The sequence below is a fragment of the Phascolarctos cinereus genome, unplaced genomic scaffold, assembly GCF_003287225.1.
Source record: "Phascolarctos cinereus isolate Bilbo 61053 unplaced genomic scaffold, phaCin_HiC Scaffold_2;HRSCAF=192, whole genome shotgun sequence".
Taxonomy (NCBI): domain Eukaryota; kingdom Metazoa; phylum Chordata; class Mammalia; order Diprotodontia; family Phascolarctidae; genus Phascolarctos; species Phascolarctos cinereus.
Genome location: NW_027555625.1, coordinates 61,005,451 through 61,029,304, shown reverse-complemented (window position 1 = coordinate 61,029,304; position 23,854 = coordinate 61,005,451). Strand labels below are relative to the sequence as shown.

Genomic DNA, 23,854 nt, shown 5'->3' with positions numbered 1-23,854 from the left:
TTGTCTGATCCCTAGAAATCTATACTGAACTGGTATTTCCATAATGGCTGGACCAGCTAACAGAGCTGGGCTGCCCAGTCATTGTTTCAGGGCAGTTGGTCAGAGCCCAGGGGAAGGTTGTGGGTGTGATAAATGTGGAAGAGTCAGGGCATCTGGAGGAGCATTGGTGCCCAGGTGGCCAGTGCTGTGTCAGTGGAATCCACTTGGTAATTTTATTGGAAAAGAGGGGTTGTAGCAGTTCATAGCACCAGATGGCTGCTCCTGCTTAGAGAGCAGTGGATTATTAAAAGGCTGTTGTGGTTCTCTTTTACATCTTCTCCTCAGCCTGGTTTCCCTCTCTCCCCCTGCCATATTCTGTTTTATCTAATTACCACTGAAGGCTTAGAAAATATGTGCAAGGACAAGTTTAACAGGAGGTTAGGATGGCCCAAGGAAGGCTTGGGTGCCTCCCTTTGCATTGGGAATGTTTGAGAAAATTCTCATTCTTAAGGGAGAAGTATCATGGTGTGATGGACAGAGCATTGGCTCGAGGGTCAAGAGACTTGCGTTTTAGTCCTTACTCTTCTTCTCATTATGATGGTAATCTTTTACACACACACACACACACACACACACACATACACACACACATGTGTGTATGTTTTCCTGTTTGAAAAATATCTTTGTGTCTGTTATCACATTTGAGCCTCACCAACATGATTCCCATTTTACAGATGAGGAAACAGGATTGAGAGTTCTCATGCTGCTGAGCTAGAATATAAACTTATGTCTTCTGACTGTAAATCTACTTTTAAAAATTCACTTTAGCATTTTGTGTTTCAGAGCTCCTTCCTTTCTGTCGGTCTCACCTCTAGTTTAAAATGAGAGGAGTGAACTAGATCTTCTCTAAAGTAATTCTTTCCAGTTCTGTGAATTCCACATTCTGCAATTCTGTGGTGTTTGTGAGAAGAGTAAGGGGAAGCTGACATAGCACACAGGCCTCAGCAGCAACTGGTTTTGCATCTTAGAAACTGGGTTCTGCTTACTTAGTTAAGAGCTCATACAGAAGATGAACGTAGTCACATGATTCCTGGTGGGATCTAACTATGGGTTAGTGCTGAATCTGGAATAAGAATGAAAAGGAAGAGAGGAGCAGGAATGAAAGGCCTTGTCCGATTCCAGGGGAGGACTAAGATAGTGAGAAGAGATAAGGAGCAAGCAGTAGTGCTCTTTTAGAAAGGGCTTTCTGATCATGATTGAAGTAACACCCTCAGGCTACCTTTTAGAATGTTTTCAGGTATGTTTAAAGATCAACAGAAAGTGATTCATTTATCTCTCTTCTATAGAACTGAAGCTACAGTTAGACCCATTGGGAGATTGGTGCAAGGTAGAATGTGGCCTGCGGGCCAGACTACTTGGTGGGCTTCTGGATCCAGAGGCAGAAGACACTGGCATGCTAGACATCAGGATTCCAAGCCAAGTATCCTGAAAAGTAAAATGTGAATCCAGATTAAAGCATTATTTGTGATATTAAGTTGAGAAGAGAATTTTTAAAAATGAGTAATCATAGAATGTTGGCTCTGGAAGGAACTTCAAATACCCAAACCCCTCAGTAAACAGAAGCCCCAAGAGGGGGAATCATTCAGTCACAGAGCTAGTGAGTGGCAGAATAAGATAGAGCCAGGGGTTCTTAACCTGGGGTCTGCCAACTTGTTTTTCTAATATTTGGATAACTATTTCAATATAATTAATTTTCTTCACAAGCTTCCATATTTTCTTTTATGCTTAAAAACATGATTCTGAAAAGGGGTCCATAGGCTCCCTTAGATTGCCAAAATGGTCCATGCCACAGAAAAGATAGAGAACCCCTGGGCTGGAGCTTAGATTTCTAACTCCTACTTAGGTGCCTCTCCTGTTCTAGACTGTGTCTTCATGCTATGGGGCAGCTAGAGCAGGTGTTATCCACAGAAAGCCCCAGCTTTTCTTTAAAGAAGTGATTGACAGAGCTGTTATAAAACTCACTGATAATAAGGAGCCTATCCAGCTGATCCCTCCTGGCTTTGCCAGAGGGCAGTAAGGGGAGGCATCCTCTAGTTTGATAATTCATTGTTTCTGTTCTGTTTAGAAAGCATTGATTCCTTTCTCCCTGTTCAAGTTCTGATGGCTTACTAGGCCTACTCCAAATTGTTGTGGGTTTTTAGTTTTTGCTGAGTGAGCACTGGGCTTTCTAAAACACTTGGGATTCTCTTTGGTCTCTCAGATTTGGTACCATGGGATGAAGAGAATGTGACAGAATTGACCTTTCTCGAACTAGCTTGTTTTGAAGTCTCTTGGCTGCAGATCAAACTTTGAGTGTTTGTGTCTGAGTGGAGGCATATTCCCTTCTGGGATCTAACTCTTGCTAGAAGAGTAAAATGGGACAGTTCTGAGACAGAACATGTAAACTCTACCTCTTTTCCCTGGTAAACAGTGGTCATTATCACCAGTGCAGATTACTGAGAGAAGGCCCTTGGGGAGAACTGCTTTTAAAGGGGAGACTGATTATGAGACCTCCCTCTCTTCCCCCTCTCGGCTATTTCCTGTGAGGCTGCAGGGCTTTAGTAGCTTGCTGGAAGGCTAATCACCAATAGGGAAAACCGCAAGGGCTAGAAACAGAAAGAAGCAGATTGAGTTTCCCATTTTCATGCCAAGGACTTGCTGGCCATGTTCCTTTCTGTCTTTTCACTGTGGTTTTTTTGCCTCCTCCACAGCTTCAGGCCTAGAAAGGCCAGGGGCCAATCCATAGGAAGGGATTTCCCAGTCAGTGACAGATGGCCAGAAAAGCAGGGATTAACTGCCTTGACAAGAGAACTGGGGGGCACCTGAGAGTGCTGTGGTGCCCTCTCTTCACCTCTTAGGACACGCCTTTCATTTGAGAACAAGGTTCACCAGGCCAAGGAAGATCTTTGAAGAAGAACTGCTGTTTGTGACCATAGGAAGCCAAAGGGCAAGGCAGGACCAAGGTCTTTTAGAAGAAAGGCTGCACTTCTTCGGGGTTTGCCACCTGTGCGTCTTACGTGGCATTTAAAAGTAATCACAGTTGAAAGCAGTCAGCTTGGTATATAAGTTCTCCCTCCTGATTAATTGCAAACTCTTCGTGGGCAAAGACAGCAGCCAGTCCCATTCATGGCCCTCTCGGCACCCAGCACAGGGTCTTGTGAAGAGTGAGCCTGGGTGAATGTTTGGTGAGTGCAGAGAGCTGGTGAGAAAGTTACTCCTGCAGTCATCTCCGAGTTTCACAGGGTTGTTTTGAGGAGAAGGTACTCTGTTATATTGTAAAGTACTATATAAAATGAGCTCCCTAATCACTCACGTTTAAGAAAGAAGGGCTTCGAGTTCCTGTCATGTGAGGGTCACTAAAAGAAGTGGGGATGTTTATTTTGTTGTTGTTGTTATGTACATATTTATTTTTATATTTATTTTGTGCATACATGTGAATAGGTGGTTTCCCATCAATTAGACATAAAGGAGAAATACACAGGATTTTTAATTTTCTTTTATTTTGATCCCTAGCACTTAGAACAGTGATGTACATAAAAGGGTAGTGTGTGTGTATACATATGTACATATACATATATGTGTGTTTTTATATATATATATATATATATATATATATATATATATATATATAAATGGAAAAAAAAGAATAGACTAATAGTCTTTTCCATTGTGGAAATTCTATTATTATGTGACTTCCCAAACAGTCCCAAGACTTCTGTACCCCATTTCCTGTATTTCTTATTTCCCAGTTGCATGTGAAAACATTTTTTTTTAAAACATGTGTTTTTAAAATTTTGGGTTCCAAATTTTCTCCCTTCCTGCCTCCCCACCCACCCTCACTGAAAAGGCAGGCAACTCAATATAGGTTATACATGTGCAGTTACTGCATCATTGCTTAATTTCATGATAGTATTCCATTACATTCATTTACCACAATTTGTTCAGCCATTCCAGAAGTGGGGATGTTTAGCTGGAAGAAGGGGCAGGGAAGGGTAGATATGTGTTTGAAGGTCTTCCCTGTGGAGAAGGCATGAGACGTGTTCTCTTTGCCCACAGAGGCAGAACCAGAACCAATAGATGCAAGGTGCAGAGGTGGAGTCAGGCTTAGTGTTAGGGGAAACTTCCTCACAGTTGGAGCTGTCCAAAGACTACTGTCAGGTAATTTGCCTTCTGCCAAGTTAAATTGATGCTACCTCATAGAAGATTAGTTGAAATCCATCAAACCTCCCCTTAGGACCAAAAATGTGACATATTTCCCTCATTGCAAGTCCTCAGAAAGAGGCTGGAGGACCATTTGTCCTGTAAGTTAGGTAGGGATTCCCTTCACATAGGGCTTAGACTAGACAGCTGCTGAGGCTGCTTCCCATTCCAATTAGGTGATTCTGTGGGTCCCAACTTGGAATCTTCTGTACCATCGTGCTGAGCAAGCCTTTTCACAGCCTCCTCTCCCTGCCTTCCCCTGATCATTCGCTGTCCCGTGGCTGCAACTTAGGTATTTTATAGAACGTAAGAAAAAAGGATGTAACCTGAACAGCCCTACAGTTTTTCTTAATGCTGAGTTTTAATGAGAATTAATTACGGCAGATTCTTCCCATCTCAGTGGTTGCAGAGTGAGCAGGCTTGAGTTGGCTGACAAAGGTCCTACTTCCTGTGTTAAGAGGGGAGTTTCTCAGGCGTGGCCATAGTGGGTGCCTGCAGTATGCATGCCACAGGTGTGTTGTTTGGAGAAGTGGAGACATGGGTAAGATGGAGAAAGGCATTGTGGTCTCAGTGACAGCCTTCGGATTTTAAACTGTGCTGAGGCTTCAGCACATACAAGGCAAGTGGAACTCGGTGACTAGTGCTTCTCTTGTTAATGCCATACTCTTATGTTGTACAGAACTTTATGCTTTTTAAATCATTTTCACTCTCATACATTGCCTTCTTTGATCTTCACCAAAGCTCTGTGAGAGAGGCAAGGGAGGGATTATTATTTTCTTTTTTACATATATACTTGAGGAATTGAGATTCAGAGGAATTGACTTTTCCAAAGGTCACGCATCTCGGAATTAGTAGAGCCAGGACAGCAGCATATCTCCTCACTACTCTGTAAGGGTTCACTATACCATGTTGCCGCACCTTGTTCTTCAGGCAGTCCTAGGCATCTAGCTTTTCACCATTTCCATCCCAAACTCCCAAGGGATCAGAGATCTAATTTTTTCCCCTTTGTCCTTTTTTATATTTCTGCTATTGCTTCCCCTTGTGCAAGAGTGTTGGCTTCTCTTTGTTTTCCCCTGTATCCATGATCGGTGAGGGTTGGGTTCATGCTGCCTTGCCAATAGTATTGCAGTGGACCAATTCCCTCACCTGGGAACCCTCCCCAGCCTGATCCAGGAAGCTCAGTAATATAGAAAAAGACTCCATGACGTTACCATCCTGGTAACCTGCCTCAATCTCCATCTTGGTCATGCATTTCTCTTTGGTAGTCTTTTAGGTTCTTTGCTAATTTCATCCTGAGTTTGGCAGTGTGCTTTATCCTACCCAGTGGCAGTCTGGTGACTTCAGTCTTGCACCTGAGCTTTGTCATGGTTCAGTTAAATTACACAGACATTTATTAAGTGCTTATTGTATAGAAATCACCATTATGCAGTTGGAATACATACCCACAGTGACACAATTCTGGCTGTCAAAGGAGTGTACCTTCTGTCAGTGCTGCCTTGTGTGAAATTTAGCTCTGGCCCATCAGGCTGTGGTGGCACCTTATGACTAGTGGCCTTGGATGTGTTGTTATTTTCCTCAGAGGAATATAATGAATTAAAATTTGAGTTACACAGAGTACAGCAGGTGAGCCCTCTAGTGGCATAAACAGATCAATACGTTGATTTGTGTTTGCTGACTGGAAGAGATTGCTCATTAGTGAACCTGCCAGCCTCCCCTTTGCATGAAACCAGAGTAATTGGTTGCTTAAAAAATCCAATTTGCTCATGAGCTCATTGTTTGGGTAGCTAAAGCTACATGATTGTACAGACAGATGTTATGGCTCACATTTATAAACCTCTACCTGCACAACAACCCTGTCAAGATAGATTGTAAAATATCTTTGTACACATTTTCTAGATGAGAAAACTGAAGCTCAGAGTGGGAAAATGACTTATCTGTTATCAAAGTTAATGTCCACACTGAGAGCCAAACCCAGGTCTTCTGACTCTACCTCCTCTAATTTTTCCATTATATTACACTACCCTAAAAAAACCCCTTAAATATGTAAATCAATTTACCTGCCTATTCTCCCATATAGAGAGACCTCACCCATGGGGTGAGTGGTACATGTGACTTAGAGCAAGACTTTCCCATTCTCTGGGACTCAGTTTCCCTACCTGTAAAATTAGGAGCTTGGATTAGATGCATTCTAAAGCCCTTCTAGCTCTAAATCTCTCACCTTCTGTAGGAACCTTGCCCAGTAGTTCCATCCCCAGCTGCTAGTACTTTCCTTTTTGGATTCCTTTTCGGATTCCTTTCCATCTACTTTGTTTATATCTTATATCACCTAGTTTTCCATGCTTCTCCTGTCTGTGTCTTCCCACCCCACCCCACCCCTGCAGCCCCACGTGAGAATGTGAGCTCCTTGGTAGGGACTGTTTTTTTCCTTTTTTGCATCTATAGCATTGAGCACAGTGCCTGACATATAATTAATTAGTGCTTCATAAATGCTTATGGAATGACTGTTTGCCTAAAGCTATAATTGTGTGAGCCTTTCAGATTGGAACCCAGAATTCTAATCTGTGTAGGATTAGCGATGCTAGAAGATAAGCTGTTCTCTTGCTGATGTCCCATAACACTTTGTGCCTCCCTCTCTGATCATATGTTATTTAGTGTTTCACTAATGTTGGTATGTGTCACAGCTATTTCCTAGACTAGGGAGTCTTAGACTTTTTTGTGTCTTTGACCCCTTCCACAGTCTGGTGAGGTTTTTGGACCTCTTCTCAAAATAATGTTTTTAAATGAGTAAAATGAGCTATTGGTCAACAAACATTTATTTAAGCACTCCCCATGTGCTAAGCATTGTGTGGAATACAAATCCAAGCAAAAAGAAAGATAATCCCTGCCCTCAGGGAGCTTACTTTCTAACAGGGAAGACAACACATAAAAGGAAGGCAGAGAGGTGATTGGCATGAGAACTTGTTGAAGTTGGGATTGCTGCCTGTTGAGAAATGAAGAGATGGCTGGCCTGGGTACCTCTTGAACAGGAGGCTTTGGAAGGAGCTGTCTAATCAGAGAGAGGGGCAGTAGGGACAGAGGGTGCTTCTGAGAGTGAATTCCAGGGCTAATGGGATCTGTCAGGGTCAAGAGGTTCCTAAATCAGAATGGAGAGGACACCAATTATATTGAAATGTAGTTTAAGTTTACAGACCTCAGATTAAGAAGCCCATTGGGTGAGGGCAGGGCACATCTATCTCATCTAAGTTTTGCATCTCCCTTGGTGTCCACTGGCCCAGGGTTCTAGAGGCAGGAGGCACTTAATGAAGTTTGAATTGAACTGAATAAGTGTCTGCAGGTTGTGGAGGGACTGACAAAATGAAGAGCTTTCTTTTCATCACCAGTGAGAGTTTTTGTCATTTCAGGGCTAAGACTATTCCTTATATTTCCGTGGCAGAAGAAAGGCAGGGTTGAAGAAACTTCCCTTCAAAGCCTGGTTGAGCTGTCTCTTTGGTCTTAAGGAAAACTGTATCAAGTAGTGGTCGGGAGGTTTGGAGTCATTGGGACCCTGTGAGAGGCCCTGTGACTCTCAAGAAAGCCAGCATTCCTGGGGAAGTCAGCCCCCTCTACCACCTCAAATTCGGAAGGACTGGGAGCATTGTAAAGTCCTGGCAAGTCTAGAGATATGCTGACTACATGGAGTATAAGAGCAGGGGGCAGAACAGAAGTTCTCCAGTTTATCAGGGACTAATGGAAGTCAGGCCTTTGGAGAATGGGGAAGGAAGGCACAAAACCTTAATAAGGAATGATTAGAAAGGAGAGAGAACAAGATGGGGGGGGCAAGAGTAAGGGAGGTGATTCTTGATTCCTCAAAGACTTTTCCCCAAGAAGATAATGGGAACCTTGGAAATGTCTGACCTAAAATGCTAGGCCTGGCTCCCTGGATTTTAAAGGCAGCTTTGCCGAAAGCCTGGGAGCTTAGAGCAGGAGAGCTGCTGTGTAACAGTGTCAGAATTGCCAAACTTCCTAGACCAAGATAGGCACCTAGTGTCGACCATGGAGGCCTTCGGAATTTATAGTTGGAAAGGCACTGACTCTCTTAGAAGATTTAGGACAGAAAGAGACCTCAGAAGTCACAGAGTGACTCATTTTTTAGGTGTGGAAATTGAAAAACTATGATTTGTCTAAAGATCATGCAGGTAAAAAGTTGGTAGATTTGAACTCAGATCCTCTGACTCTCAAATCTAGTCGCCTTTCTACTCTGCCAAGATCACCAGGTTTTCTTTGGCCCTAACTGGTTTCCCTCTGCTTTTCCAGCCCTGGCCCAGTGTATCAAATTTGGCAAAGGATTTCATTGACCGTCTGCTAACTGTGGATCCTGGTGCCAGGATGACAGCTCTCCAAGCCTTGAAGCACCCATGGGTGGTGAGCATGGCTGCCTCTTCGTCCATGAAGAACCTTCACCGATCAATTTCCCAGAATCTTCTCAAGAGGGCATCCTCTCGCTGCCAGAGCACCAAGTCAGCTCAGTCCACACGCTCTAGCCGCTCCACCAAGTCCAACAAGTCTCGGCGTGTGCGTGAGCGGGAACTTCGAGAGCTCAACCTGCGCTACCAGCAGCAGTATAATGGCTGAGTCGCCGACTGTCTTTGCACACCTGAGGTCTTCTCAGACACGCCTTAAGGAAGTGGCAGTGGGACCTGGTGCCCAGGGAGCAGGAGCAGGCTTCTCACTTAGGGAAGGGTCTGGGGCCACACAACAGACTACCATCCCTTTGCCAGACATCCACTGTCTTAAGTGCCTTGTGCCACCCCGCACGCTAGTGAGGGCCCCCAGAAGAAGGAAAGCCTGGTGGGGCTGGGGTGCCCCGTGTTATTTATTAATGCTGGATTCTAAGGAATGAGTTTGTCTGCCCACACCCATCCCGTATACATAGGTGGCATGCTTGTCTGTATCAAGAGCCCCTCTCAGATGACAAAGGACAGATGGTATTTCTGTTGTGTGCCCACCTTTTCTGAGAGGTTGGAGTACTGAGTGGTTATGACTCAACTACCTGAGAGCTTCCTGCTGTGTCAGAACTGCAGAAAGCCCAGGTGGGGGGTGGGGGGTCAGGACTAGACCAGGAACTTTAGGTCTGAGCGTCTTACTCTGGTAGGGCAAGTATTGGAAGCAGAGCCCCTCAGAGCAGTTTAAAGAAAGGGAAGTCCCTTGTCCCTCCTTCCCTGACTCCAGGCCCCCTATCCTATCTCCTTGCTATTCCTACCTAGAGATGGTCCTTGTAGGTGTGATATTCCATGGGCCAGGTTGTTGGCCTGGGGTAAGGGCTGCACCTCCTTGCAGGCTGCACTATTTGGTGGTAATGCCCCAAATCCTCCTCAGGAGAGGTGTTTGGGTCGTTTTGTTTTTTTTAACCAAAACCCCAAGCCTCCTTATTCTTTTCCACTCACTTGGAGCCAGATGGGGCTAGTACATGAGAGCCCCCTTTGGTTTTTCTGCTTGTTTAAAGGCTTAACAGGGAAGCTTGCCCGGATATCTATCCTTATCCCTTTTCCTTGCTTTTCTTCTCCCTCCATTCCCTGGGAGGACTCAGCTGGCTCAGAGCATGTTTAGGCTCTGACTATCCAGAAATAGAGAAGGAAACACTGAAGTCAGAGCTGATATCTACAGCATGCCCTTGGCACCAGAGTACTCTTTCTGATCAGTAGTACCACCCCTGTAACCAGCAGGAAATGGAATTGCCTTTGTGGTAGGCTCACCTGGGCCAGAGTAAGTGCTCAGTAGTGACTCAGAGGGGAAGTGCCTGGGGGGAGCCAGAGACTCAGCCAGGATGTGAGTGTTCTTTCCTAAAGCCCTGGGCTGGAAATGGCATGGAGGAGGGAAACTAAGCCTCCAGGTCCAGCTCATCTAGTGAATGGGGGAAGATCCACTGAGGGGCCTGGGTGGGGCCTAGCTTTCTATGGGATCTTCCTTTAAATAGAAGTAGGTATATATGAAAAAAGGAATACAGAGGACATGTAGCCATCTTGGTCATTCCATCCCTTGACAACCTACTTCCTTCCCCTAGGTTGTTTTGTTGTATAGTCGTTTTTAGCCTTGTCGGACTCTTTAAGATCTCTTTTTAGGGTTTTCTTGGCAAAGATACTGGAATGGTTTGCTGTTTCCTTCTCCAGCTCATTTTAGAGATGAGGGAACTGAGGCAAGCAGGGTGAAGTGACTTGCCCAGGGTCACCCAGCCAGTAAGTGTCTGAGGTCAGATTTGAACTCAGGTCTTTCTGACTCCAGGTGATCTATCCACTGCATCACCTAGCTGTTTACCTTCCCTTGGGAGGGTGCTATAATATGCATAGTGATTTTTTCAAGGCAGACAGGGTTCAAGTGTCCTATGATATTCCAATGTTGTCCTGGTCCTCTTTCCTTTCATCTGATTTCTCCCAGGAAATTGTATGTAAAGGGAAACCTAAACCTAACTAGTCCTTAGCTCTGGAAGGGTGAAGGGCAGATAGCCTAACCTGTAGCTAGGAAAGAAGAGGATAGTGGCTGGTTTTCCTGCCTGTTGTGGGTACTTGGCCCGAAGGGAAAAACAGCTGAAGGTGGTCTCTTCAAGGCAGACTGAGGTAAATCACCTTGGCCTCTAAGCAGAGTTGTGGCTACCAGTTTTTCCCCTCCCCTTGGAAAACTGAAAATACATGTATCCCCTTTCGTGTCTTATCCTATATACCCTCTTGTCCTCGGGGGAGGAGTTGTGCCCTGCCTCCATTTTCAAGGGTTCTTCCACTTCTAGGTCAGGGATGGCTACAAGGCTGGGTAAGTGTTACCTATTCCTCCTGCCCCCAGGTGCTGTCTCTGCTATCACAATGTAGACCCTATGTCTCTGCCTTATTTCCTCTATACTCTTCAGAGCTCATCTGTCTACCTTACTTTTTCCATCATACCCTGCAGGCAGGATGTTTCAGGGCTCTTTTGGCTTGTGTATCAGGGTTTGCCCACTAAATGAACCAGTCTTCCATGGACAAAGTCTAAGTGACACCTAGTGGCTACTTGGGATATGGATGGGCAGTGAGCCTGGGAAGCAGCCACCATGGGGCCTCACAGGAGGTTTTGGAGCTGGAATTCTGCTGCCTGAGGAATGAGGGAGTTCTGAGGGAAGGGCTTAGTGATAGCTTCATTCATTCTTCCATCCCCTTCCCTTCCCCGCCTGGAAGCCTGTCCTTAAGGAATTTCTTGTGGAACTTAGCAATACTGTGTGAATCTGCCCAGCCCTGCAGGGAAGGGGTCGGGGAGTCCCCAGTGCCCCAAGGTGAAACTGCAGGACTGAGATGGAGGGGGGGCTGGCTCCCCCAACATGGCCCATTTGGGACTGTATACTTTAAGTCCTGACCAGACTATGTTGTCTGCTTAGACATCTCCGACTCCTTAAATGCACGGGCTTGCATAGTTTGTCTGGCTTGCAGCTAAGATGGAACAATAGAGCCCATTTTAGGGGGCTTCCCTCAGTTTTTCTTGCCTCTTTGTAAACTGAAACTGCCCTCAGCAAATCTGAGAAGGGGCTAGGCCTTAATTTCTAGTAGAGGAGCCAAGCTGCCTGTTTAATAAGACCCCATGGCACTTAGGGTAGGGGCTTCCACCAAGAAAACAAGTGGGTATTCTCCTCGATCCCTGGCCCACAGAGATCTAATGGAACACTGGTCTTTTATTTGAAACAAGCCAACAACAAAAAGAGAAAAACTATTCATATGGACATTGTTGCCCATTCTGACCAGGAGTGCCAGGGACCAGGCCTCCTCTCCTGGTGGTTCCTTGGTACCAACAGGAAAACCAAGCCAAAGTGACTTTGTATGTTGTGTATGCAAGTGCACATTTGTGCCAACGAGAGAGCCGTGTGTCATGGAGTGCCTTCTCCAAGACCTGGGGAACCTAGAGATTGTTCTCCTGGGCCACATCGCGTGCCGTTCTGCTTTCCTCTGACAGCCCAGTGACTTTCAGGCCCCGTTTACTGTCCCAAAGACAGATGCTGCCACAGCCAGAAGAGATCTCAGCCACTTTCCTAGCTTCCTGGAGTGCTGGGCAGCAGTTAGAGACCTAAGGGACTGCAAAGCAGATCCCTCATGTGGGCCTAGAGTTTCTTTACTCCCATACCTCCTTCAGCCTACTCTCTGTCCCGCCACCGAGAACCCTTCCCCTGGAAGGGTCAGTGGGTTTGTCTTGGTTAGGGGAAGGGAGATGACTGGGTGGAAGCTTCCTGTACCTTTTTCTGTCACTTAGTTCCCAGGGATCTCTTTGGGGAGCCTGTCCCTTCAGTGGACTCTCTCAGTTGCCAGTCCTACTACCTGCACACCACTACCCCACATCTTTGCCAGTTGATCCTTCTTGGACCCAGACACCTCCGCCTCCCATCCCCATCCCCGCCCCAATCCATAAGAGGCAGGATGACTGTGTATTTGTGAGTTTGAGACATTTGTTCTTTGTCTCCTCCTCTTGACATTAAAAAAGCCCCTCATACTAGTGTTCCCTGGGAGCTTGTGCCATTGGGTTCAGAATGTATGAAGTTATTTATTTTGTGTACTCATTTTGCAAATGTATCTTGCATATTCAATAAACCTGCAGTCTTCCCCCAGGATGACTGTTTCATCCCTGTGAGCCATGACTGTTTCCTGGGTTTGGGGTAGGGGAAAGGGGCAAAAGGAGAGGGTGGGATAATAATAGTAACAATAATAACAATGAACATTTATAAAGCGCTTACTGTATGCCAGGTGTTGTGCTAAGTGCTTTATAATTATCTCATTTGACTCTCAACAATCTTGGGAGGTGTAATAGTAAGGTGTTACGGGCAGGAGGTAGGTGCGGTTATTTTCCCCATTTTACAGATAAGGAAACTGAGGGCTAACAGGTTAAGGGATTTGCCCAGGGTCACACATCTAGCCAGCGTCTGAGATTGCATCTGAACTCGGGTCTTCCTGACTCTGGGCCCAGCACTCTGACCACTATAGGACGTGGATGCCTTGAGTTGAGGAGAACCCCGATGAGGAATGGTAGGGAGTGTGAGGTGGCCCTAGAGTCTTTTGGGAGGAGCAGTTCCTCTCACCCTAAGGTCTCTCTGTCGTACTTCATTTGTGCAGAAACACGTTGCTTCCTTCACCAGTCTCAGGTTTCCTTTCTGATGGTGCCAAGGCCAAGTCCTGAGTCCCAGGAGGTCTTCTTGGCTCAGCCCCAGGTGCTGCATAATTCCTTGGCAGTGTCCCAGGGTGGGTGGGGTTGTGTAGAGTGCTGGGAACAACCTTTGGCTTGTTTCACCTCATCCTGGCCACCTGGCTCCCACACCTGCTGGCCACCTGAGGCTAGAGTAAAGGAAAAGCCCGAGGGGAAAAACAGCCCAGACTTGAGAGCAGATAGGGAATTTATTGTGCTTCAGGGCATAGGGAGGAAGGGCAGTTGGGCTTGTGCGGGGTGTCCTGAAAGCCCCTCCTTCAAGTTCTTTAGTTGTTGGCCACTGTCAGATAGATCCAAGAGCTGAATTTGCTGATTCGTGTGTACACAGCGGGTGCCTGGACATCGCAGTTGCTTGTCCCCCAGGAGACAACACCGACTTGGACCCAGGGTGCTTCCTACAGGTTGTTTAGTCGGCACACAAGGGGGCCTCCGGAATCACCCTGGAGAGAAGTGAAGGGGATGAAGGCAGGTAACCAGGGAGCTGGGAAGGCTTGGAGGTGGCTGACGCTGGAGCCTAGAGGGTATTGGGTGCTTGGAGCTATGAAGGAGCCTCTGGTTCATCCTGAGAACAATTTTGGGTCATGTGAATCAACAGTGGAGAACCCCCAGGGAAAGGAAGAGTTGGGATTCTGATCTGTCTGAGAACCTGTTTTGGGTTGATCCTTTGGGGGCTAGCTCAGTCCCTAGGGGCAGCACCAAGAGCTTTCAAATTACCTGTCAAAAAGAGGCTCCAGAGCTTCCCGCACAGATCATGGCATCCATGGTGTGACTGCCCCACAATACTACTGGCACTGATATACTGTCACCAGGGGCAGAACCACCTGCTGGGGCCAAGCTGTGGTGGTGTTGGCTGTAAGTAGAAGCAAAAGTCTTTGCCTCCTTTCTTCTAATGAACTCCCAGGCTGAGCATCCTCCCATGTGGCCCCAGAGCCCTGATGCTGGTTCACACACAACACTGTTCCTCTGGGTGCCCCAATAGAAGTCCCATTCGTTCTGAAGCTTCCTCCTCACATACCTACACCACTGGTGCGGCCCCAGCCTGTAGTGACACAGGTGATGTCCTGGGGGATGTTGTTGTCTGTGGCCAGACACACAGGAGATGCTCGGGAAGTGAATTGGACAGGTGAGGACAGCTTTAGGAGAGTAAAATCATTGTTCATGGTGTTGGGATTCCAGCCAGGGTAGGTGATGATCTGTAGGGAACCCATGAGGTTGGATAGGGCCCTATGGACACGGGAGTCAGGGGTGAAGTCTTGAGGCTCTTGCCTGGCAAGGCCTGGTGGACAGTGGTAAAATAGGGGACACTTACTTAGATATAGGGTGCTTGAGGGAACAAGGCTGCTTTGGGTTCAGGACTTGATCTTGTGGAGATTGAGAAGAATAACTAGAAATGAATTGCACCATAGATTTCTACAAAGTTCAGGTCTGGGTGCCTAGGTCCCCTCTTTCCCTTTGACTTAGGTGGTGAGGGCTGGGCCCTGGCAATTCTCTAACCTCAGTTCAGCATCTCCCCACTTCAGAAGGCGTGATCTGTTGGGCCGGTTCATTCCAGATGCTCACCTTTGAGGTAGTGCTAACCTGCGTTAGGTGACTGGTCATATTCTCCAAGGACAACCAGGTGGTGGGTTTGGGCTGCGGCAAGAATGAAATGTGGGAATAGGCAGATATAAAAGGAAACGGATCCCCTTTGGGCCTGAAGAAATGGGTCTAGGCTAACATAGCTGTGGAGGGGGGATGTGGGCCAGGACTCAGTGGAGGGATCACTGCAGAGTAGGACAGACAGACAAAACTGTTGGACTTGGGATGGGCTACTCCTCTGGAGGAGCCTCAGTTCCTGTGACTTTGAAGGAATGTGGCTTTAGGGCCCTCGCCTCACGTTGCAGTGGGCAGCAGTGATGAGGGAACCTCCACAGAAGTGAAAACCATTTCGCTCCTGTAGAGAGGAGGAGAGAGGGGAACAGCCCGTTTAGGCTTATTGGTAAGCTCACAGGCTAAAATCATGCATGTGTATCAGCATGCAGAGGGTATGCTGCTCTTTGAGGCCACGTGCTGGAGCGCCAAGAACATTGGGTATGGATATGAACCCTGTTTCTGCTGCTTATTAGCTTTGTTCATTTTAGCGGTTCAGAACTGTGGATTTTGAGTCAGATGACCTGAGTTTGAATCCTGGCCCAGCTGCTTACTAGTTGCATGACTTTAGGCAAGTCACATAACTTTTCTGAGCCTCATCTGTAAAAGGAATCCCTGAATTTAGAATTGGAAGTGACCGCAGAAAAGTGACCCTTCAAATGAAAGGCGCTCCAAAGAAGGGGAACTTGTCACCTCTTCTGGCAGGGCATTGTGTTTTGTGACAGAGTCTAATTCAGGGGTGGGGAATCTACAGCCTTGAGGCCACATGTACCTTCCTTCCTTCTTTTTCTCCTTCCTTTTTCTTTTCTTTCACTCTGTCCACATAAGGTATCACACATATTTCCTTATCTCCTGCCGGAGCTCTGCCCAAAGGGAATGTAAATTTTTAATCTTTAAAACGTTTTTTTCACTTTTTTCTTTTAAAGACCAGCCTTAACCCTAAATCACTCTGTCTCTCACTGATTGGACAATCATAGGTGCCAGGCCAAGCCCTACTTGGTCATTACTTGGGCCTTGATTGGCTCAGAATGAATGTAAAAAGCAGTTCTTTCTGTTTTGGCCAGAAACCCTGAGGGTCTTCCCCCTACCCCAGATCTATTTTTTTTTTAAAAGGCCATTCTTTGCTTCCTTTCTTATTGAGTCTTAATCACTAAATAGGCTTGGCCTCAGTCAAACTGAGACCTTTTTTGTTTTATTTTGTTTTTGGTGAGGCAATTGGGGTTAAGTGACTTGCCCAGAGTCACACAGCTAGTAACTGTTATGTGTCTGAGCCAAATTTGAACTCAGGTCCTCTCGACTCCAGGGCTGGTGCTCTATCCACTGTGCCACCTAGCTGCCCTCCAAACTGAGACCTGTTAAGGGCCTTAGCTTGAAAGGCCAAGGATCCTCACTGCATCCTGGGCCATCTCCAGTCGTCCTGATCTATATCTGGTCACTGGACCCAGATGGCTCCAGAGGAGAAAGTGAGGCTGGTGACTTTGCACAGCCCTGCCTCACTTAAATCCAATTCACTTACATGTCATGGCATCACCTTCCTGATGTCATGGTCCTCTTTGAGAACGAAGGACAAACAGCATTGGTCTTCTAGATCCTTGGGTGCGGCCTTTTGACTGAGTCAAAGTTTTATAGAACAAATCCTTTTATTAAGGAGATTTGTTCTGTGAAGTTTGGATTCGGTCAAAGGGCCACACTTGAGGACCGAGGGGGCTACATGTGGCCTGGAGGTCACAGGTTCCCCTCCCGTGGTCTAATTGTTAGGAAGATTCCCCTGACATCAAACCCCAAGTTGCTCCTGGTTCTTGCCACTGGAGTCAGACAGAATGAGTCTTAATCTCTCTTCTGCATCAGAGCCCTTCAGTTACTTGAAGACCTCTGTTCCCCCCTTCTCTTCCCGTTCCCCCCATCCTCTCTTCTCTAGGCTAAACATCCATATGCCCAGTTCCTTCCCTGATCATCATTTGACATGGCTCAAGAATCATCACCATCTGGCCACTCTGCCCCCTAAAACCCCATCTTATCAGGCCTCTTAAACTGTGCTGCCTAGAACCGAACACAATACTTTATTTAGACGTGGTCTGATCAAGGCAGACCAGAGGAACAATCACTCTGTATTCCTGGAAGCTATCTGTCTTAATACAGTCCAAGATCACGCTAGCTTTTTCAGCTGTCCCATCACAGTACTGACTCATTAACCTGCCCTGCCCCTCTGCGGACTTAAGGCAAATTGCCTCCTAGCCGTGTCTCCCCCATCCTGTACTTGTGAAGTTAATTTTCTGAGCCCAAGTTTAAGGCTTTACATTTATTCTTATTGAATTTCACCTTATTAGATTCAGCCCAGTGTTCTAGCCTGTCAGGATCTTTCTTTGGATTCTGAGTCTGTCATCCACTGTGTTAGCTGTCCCTCCCAGCACTGGTGTATCTTTGGACAAGTTACCTCCTTTCAGCCTCTATGAATGTATTATCTACTTCACAAGGGTTCTTGTGAGCAAAGTGTTAAATAAATATGAGTTATTAATAGAGGAAAAAGATTTTGTTCAGGCAGTAGTCTCCCTGTCCTGGAATTGTACCATGCCCCTGCCTCTTCCCCAGTACAAAGATTCTTCCCTCTTTCCCAAAACTATACTCCTGAAATGGTAGAGTGGGGATCAAGGGACTGTCCAGCTGGGCTGAGAAAAGTCCCTTTCTTCTCTTTTTTTTGGGGGGTGAGGCAATTGGGGTTAAGTAACTTGCCCAGAGTCACACAGCTAGTAAGTATTATGTGTCTGAATCCCGATTTGAACTCAGGTCCTCCTGACTCCAGGGCCAGTGCTCTATCCACTGTGCCACCTACCTGCCCCAACTCCTTCCTATTCTTATTTCCCTACCTTATTCCTATCTCCTCTATCCCCCTATTCTTCCTTGCCAGCGCTAAGTCATTACCTGCAGAGACACTTGCCAGGGCCAGGATCCCGACATGGTATTTTCCCCATCGACAATCTTCTGGTTGAATCTCAGAACAGGTTTGATAGCTGGGATCCCAAAACCTGTAGTGGACAAATACAGAACAACCCTATGATAGCTTAACCATTATAAGGGCTTACATTTATAAAGTGAAATTTATAAAACTTTAATAACTATAAATATTATTCTTAAATATGAGGAAATAGGCTCATCAAGGCTAAGTGGATTACCCATGATCACACAGGTAAGGTCAGTGCCCTAGTGAAAGCAGGCCGTGAAAGTTTTGGGGGTTAAGGAAATGGGGAAGTACCCCTTTACTCTAAATTGCTCCCCACAAAGCCTGCCTTCCTTCCTCTCCCAAACTCCTCCCTCCTGAGTCCCTGCCACCATGGCTCTCTATCCATACAGACCATTGGAAGGGAGAGCTGAAGGCTGTGAATTGATGGGCAAGGACTTGTGGGAGTTAGGAGCTGAAATTCAGCATGAGTACTGCGTTGGAGGACCTCAGTGAGCATTAAGCCCTGGGCATGGTTGGGCCTTGGAGAAATCACAGAATTTCAGAATTGAAAGGACTATTAGGGAGAGGTAGAGGATATGGGGAGGACTGGCTCTTCAGCATGATGTGTGGAAATTTCCAAGAGTTATGAAACAGCATGGTACAATGAACTTGGAATCAAAACACCTAGGCTAGGTTCAAGTCTCTCAGCTGCCTTGAGGTGGTGGGTGGCACAGTGGATAGAGCCCCAGCTAAGAAGGGACTTGGTAATAGGAAGGGGAGGGAGCTGAGAATGGGAGCAAATGATCTTGTATGGCTTACCGTAGCAAGAACCAAGGCATGCCAGGCACAGGAGAGTCCACAGCACTGCCATCTCTGCTGATTTGTCTGGGGCAGGCTCTGGGACAGGACAGAGCTTGAGATGCAAAGACCCTGGGCCTTATTCCAGTGCCAACCCAGCTGTGACTTTACTGCCCCTTCACATACTCTGTCCTGATAGAGGGGATGTGGAGAGGGTGGGCAGGTCACCTGCGTTTCAGAGATCTCCCAACCCCAAGTCCCTACCCAGATATGGCATACATAGAAGGATGGGCTCCCCCAAGTCTGAATTGAGTAAACTCCCACCCGTTTGATTGGGAGGCTGTGCTTCCCTCTGGAACTATTGTTTTCCCACAGGAGCAGGTTGGGGTTTGGGTACAGAAAAGGCCTTTCTTCAAACAGTAGTTCTTAGAGCTCCAGAACCCAGGGAAAGAGTTTGAAAAGGTGAAAGGGAGTGGATGGGGAAAAAGGAGAGTCCAGCTAGAGACCTGGGATGCTCTCTGACTGGATTTCTTGTGGGGTTCCATATAGCTACAGACCCCATGCCTATTAGGACTTCTATGCTGATAACTCTTCTTCCTCTCAAAAATAAGTAAAAATTGGGATTGGCCCAAAAGATGGAGAAAGAGGTAGTAATTTTTTCCTGGGGCACACGGATGGAGATCCAGTCACATTTCATGGCTTGAGTTCATTTTTCCCCAGGGATGGATAATCCTGATTGGAAATTGAACCCATTCATTCTTAACTGATTGCCAGAAGCCCATGAACTAGAACTAATGAGCACTTGCTAGGGTGGGTAGATGCAGAACAGAAACAATGGTCTTGTGCAAAGAATGCTGGATTTCTGGATTTGGAATCAGAGGACTTGGATCCAAATTCATTTCTCCTACTTACAATACAGGTGACCTTGGGTAAGTTACTCCCTGCTTGCATCTCATCCATGTATAAATGGATTCGGTGGAACTAATTCATCTCTATGGTTCCTCCTAGCTCTGGCTCCCATGGTTCCTATGAGCACGGGGAGTGACAGGAGGGAGCTCTAGGGTGGGGTGGGGGAGACAGAAAATAATGGAAGGGAACACGGGTGGGTGGGGAGGGAGAGCTTTAATGTGTCAGTCTGAGGAGGCTACTAATAAGTAGTTAATCAAATTCACAAACCTCTACTGACTCACCTTCATGCCCACTCTTGTGCTGGGAGGTGCTGTGGGCAAAGCAGGGGAAGGCAGTCCCTGTAGTTTGGGAGGGTCGACATGTCAGGAAATTGGAGACCTGCACAACCCGTGATAATACTGAATGTGTGATGTGGTGACACCAAGCAGAGATGAGAAGGGCAGAAGGTGTGTGTGTGTGTGTGTGTGTGTGTGTGTGTGTGTGTGTGTGTGTGTGTGTGTGTGTGTGTGTGTCTCGGGGGAGATGGGCAGGGGGAAACGGAATGGTGGAAAGGTCTGGATGATGAAAGAGCTTAATTTGTATAATAGGGCTACGGTGGGATTAAAGTCTGTTAAAAGACCGAGAGAAATTGGGTTGTGGGGTGGAGTGAGAAAAGCTCCTTTTGTGGGTCTGAAGACTCCCTGGTCTATGTCCTTACCAGGCTAGGGCATAAAACAGGGTGGGAGGCTCTTTCCCCTTTCTCCTGTCCACAACCCTAACCTTATCAGTATCCAGGTGTAAAGGCTCTCACCAACATACTCCCAATTGGCTAGGAGAATTGCCCTTCTCCAGACCCCAAGGATCCCTCCCCCAGCCATTTCCTATTTGGGGCTCTGGTTGCCTTGTGGAAGACTGTTTGATCATCCGCCCTGCCACAGTTCCTCCCCTGAGGCTCTTTCCCCTTCTCCCTCTCCTCCCTCTCCCCTTTGTCTGTCTCCTTCTCCCTCTTTCCCCCTCCCGCGCCCCCTTTCTCTCTCCCCTTTTTTCTTTTTCTTTTCCCATAGCCCAAAGGTATCTTCTTTACATTTGGAAGAAACTGAAATGGAATTTCTCCAGCCAGTGTAGTCAGTTTGGGAGGGATTTGGAGGGATAGAATTTGTCTCTCCTAGAGTCAGGTTCTAACCTGAATATAGTATCTGTCCCAGAAAATCCAGAGACAAGGGTCCCTTCTAGCTCTAAATCTTTTGTCATTTTTTAAAAATGCAGTTTTAAAATTCTTCCTTCAGTTCTAAATTCTCACCCTCTCCCCCATTCAATGAGAAGACAAGAAAAACAAAACTTATTTATAAATATGTATAGTCATGCAAGACAAATTTCTGCATTGGCCCCCCCCCAAAAAAAAAGGGTAAGAAAAAGAAAGAGGAAAAAAGTATGCTTTGATCTGCACCCTGAGACGATCAGTTCTCTATCTGCAGGTGGATTGCATGTTTCATCATGAATCCTTTGGAATTGTAGGGTTATCATGCTGATCAGTTAATAAGTCTTTCAAAGATGATTTATCTTTATAATGTTGCTGTTACTGTGTAGGATTGTTCTGGTTCTGTCCACTTTACTTTTCATCAGTTCAAACAGGATTTCCCAGGTTTTTCTGAAACCATTCCCTTCATCATTTCTTATAGAACAATGGTATTCTATCACATTCATATATACCATAATTTGTTCAGCCAGCCATTCCCCAATCGATAAGAATCCCTTCAGTTTCCAATACTTTGCCCACCACAAAAAAAGGTCTAGCTCTAAATCTTATGACAGTGAATAAATAACAATAATCCACTCCACCCTACCACCATCCAGCATTTAACTCTCTTCTATTCCAGAATACCTAATACATATATGCTTCACATCAGAATGCCTCCCACTAAATGAAAGAATTAAAGAGGGCATAGCATGACCAGATCTCAATTATATTATAAAGCAGTTGTCAAAACTATTCTTTTGTTGGTTAAAAATAGACAAGTAGATTAATGGAATAGAGTAGATAAACAAGACTGAAAAGTAATATAACATATTAGCCTAGTGTTCAATAAATCCAAGAAACACTAATACAAAGGGAAGGTTCCCTGTATGACAAGAAATGTTGGTAAAACTGAAAATCAGTTTGGTAGAAAGTAGGTTTAGATAGCAACTTATGGCATATGCCACAAAAGCTCCAAAGGAATACTCAACCCAAATATAATAGGTCATATTATAGAAATAATTAGAGAATAGAGGTACTTTTCATACCTATGTCTGGGGGAGAATTGTATGTGTTTGTGTGTATCCATATATATGCATAAAAGATAAAGGAGAAATTTTGGATTACATAACATTAAAAAGCTTTCACATGAACTAGAATAAGAAGAGAAAATGTCCAATGTGGGGGAGGGATCTTTACATCAAATATTTCTGATAAATGTCTTGTTCCTAGATATATAGGAAATTTGCACAAATATATGACCAAGAACTATTTCCCAGTTGATAAATGGCCAAAAGATATGAGAGGTTTTCTTTTTTTCTTAATTCAATTTTATTTTCACTTCCAAATTCTCTCCTTCCCCTTCCTCCTCCACGCATTGAAGAGGCAAGAAAAACAAAACCCATTACAATATATACTGTAGTATAGTCATGCAAACAAATGTCCACATCAGCTATGTTCCCCCCTGCCCTCTCCCCCCACCCCCAAAAAAAAGAAAAGAAAAAGAGAATAGATTTTCATCAACACTCTGAATCCATTAGTTCTCTATCTGGAGGGAGATAGACTATTTCATCATGAATCCTTTGAAATTATGGTTGGTCATTGTATTGATCAATGTTACTAATTCTTTCAAGTTGATTGTCTTTACAATATTGCTGTTACTGTATAAATTGTCCTCCTGGTTCTGAGTACTTCACTTAGCATCACTTCATGCAAATCTTCCTAGGTTTTGAGATGAGAAATTTTCAAAAGAGAAAATTGCAAACTCGATATGAAAAATGTCACAAATTGCTAAAAAATGAGGGAAATACAAATTAAATTAGCTGTAAGAGTACTTCACATCCTTTAAATTAGCCAAGAAGATATAAATGGAATTGGTCCAACCATTCTGGAAAACTATTTGGAATTATTTGAAAAATATTACCAAACTGTTCATACCCTTTGACCTCAGTGATCCTACAACATAGGCATATTCATATTCATTTTACTATGGAGTTAGATTCTAAAACCAGCATACAGCAAAGATCTGCATATAATCAAAATTTCCCTTGAAAAATTAAATCTTAAATCTCACATAAAGAGTACAGTATAGTATCTTTTTTTTTTAATTTTAGGAGTGTAATGCTTCTTTATTTTGTATATATACATAACTAATATATTTTCTTTGAAAACATTTTTTTTACTTCTTTTGTTTTAATATCACTTATATTTGCCACTGTATTCCTCCACCTTTTTCTTACAAAGAGCCATCCCTTATAATAATGATTCTTTAAAAAAGAAAGAAAAAAAGTTCCACAAAATTAACCAACATATTAAAAAAAGTCTGATATTAAACATAGTATTCCACACCCCTAGCTCCACCGACAGTGCCCTAGTGAGATTATCTTTCCACAAGTCCCCCCCCATTAATTATTCCCATCTTTTATCATCCTTGCCAATTTACTAGGTTTCAGGTGAGTTATTTGCATTTCTTTTATTATTAGTGATTTGGAGTATTCTTTCATGTGGCTGTGAATAGTTTTTAATTCTTTTGAGAACTATTCATATCCTTTGACTACTTCTCTATTAGGGAATAGCTTTTGGTCTTACATGTTTTTCTTCGTTTTTATATATCTTAGATAGCAGATCCTTATCAGAGATATTAGATACAATGATTTTTTTTCCTCAGTCTACCCACTTTCCTTCTCCTAGTTGTATTAGTTTTGTTCATGCAAAAGCTTTTCAATTTCATATAATAAAAAATTACTTATTGTATCCAGTACAGTATTTTTTAATCATTTAATCATTGCAAAAAGGCTAGGGTCTTTTAAAACAAGCTAGTCTGTGTAAGAGTAGATGGAGCTGAGATAGTTGCTATGGAAACAGTTGAATGTAATGTTAAGTGTGTATTGTCCATATAAAATGTCTATGTCAACATTGTCTAAATGTGGCTCATAGGGAGGCATTGGTAGCTATTTCTGGAAATC

At 44.9% G+C, this 23,854-nt stretch overlaps 2 protein-coding genes across 2 annotated transcripts in view; one reads left to right on the top strand and one right to left on the bottom strand.

The window, feature by feature from the left end:
• The window catches only part of PSKH1 (protein serine kinase H1), a 67,015-nt gene extending 57,570 nt beyond the window's left edge, over positions 1-9,445 (top strand). Inside the window, exon 3 of the mRNA XM_020989306.2 lies at positions 8,512-9,445. Coding sequence (XP_020844965.1) covers positions 8,512-8,829 — 318 coding nt within the window. The 3' untranslated portion in view covers positions 8,830-9,445. The remainder of the gene's footprint in view (positions 1-8,511) is intronic.
• A 4,125-nt stretch (positions 9,446-13,570) lies between these two features.
• CTRL (chymotrypsin like) lies at positions 13,571-20,610 on the bottom strand. Its single transcript, XM_078149128.1, is given in 7 exon segments — positions 13,571-13,841; positions 14,116-14,178; positions 14,181-14,251; positions 14,417-14,742; positions 15,273-15,334; positions 17,950-18,053; positions 18,788-20,610. Coding segments are annotated over 7 exon segments (852 nt in total). The 5' UTR covers positions 18,840-20,610; the 3' UTR covers positions 13,571-13,667.
• Between the last annotated feature and the right edge of the window lie 3,244 nt (positions 20,611-23,854).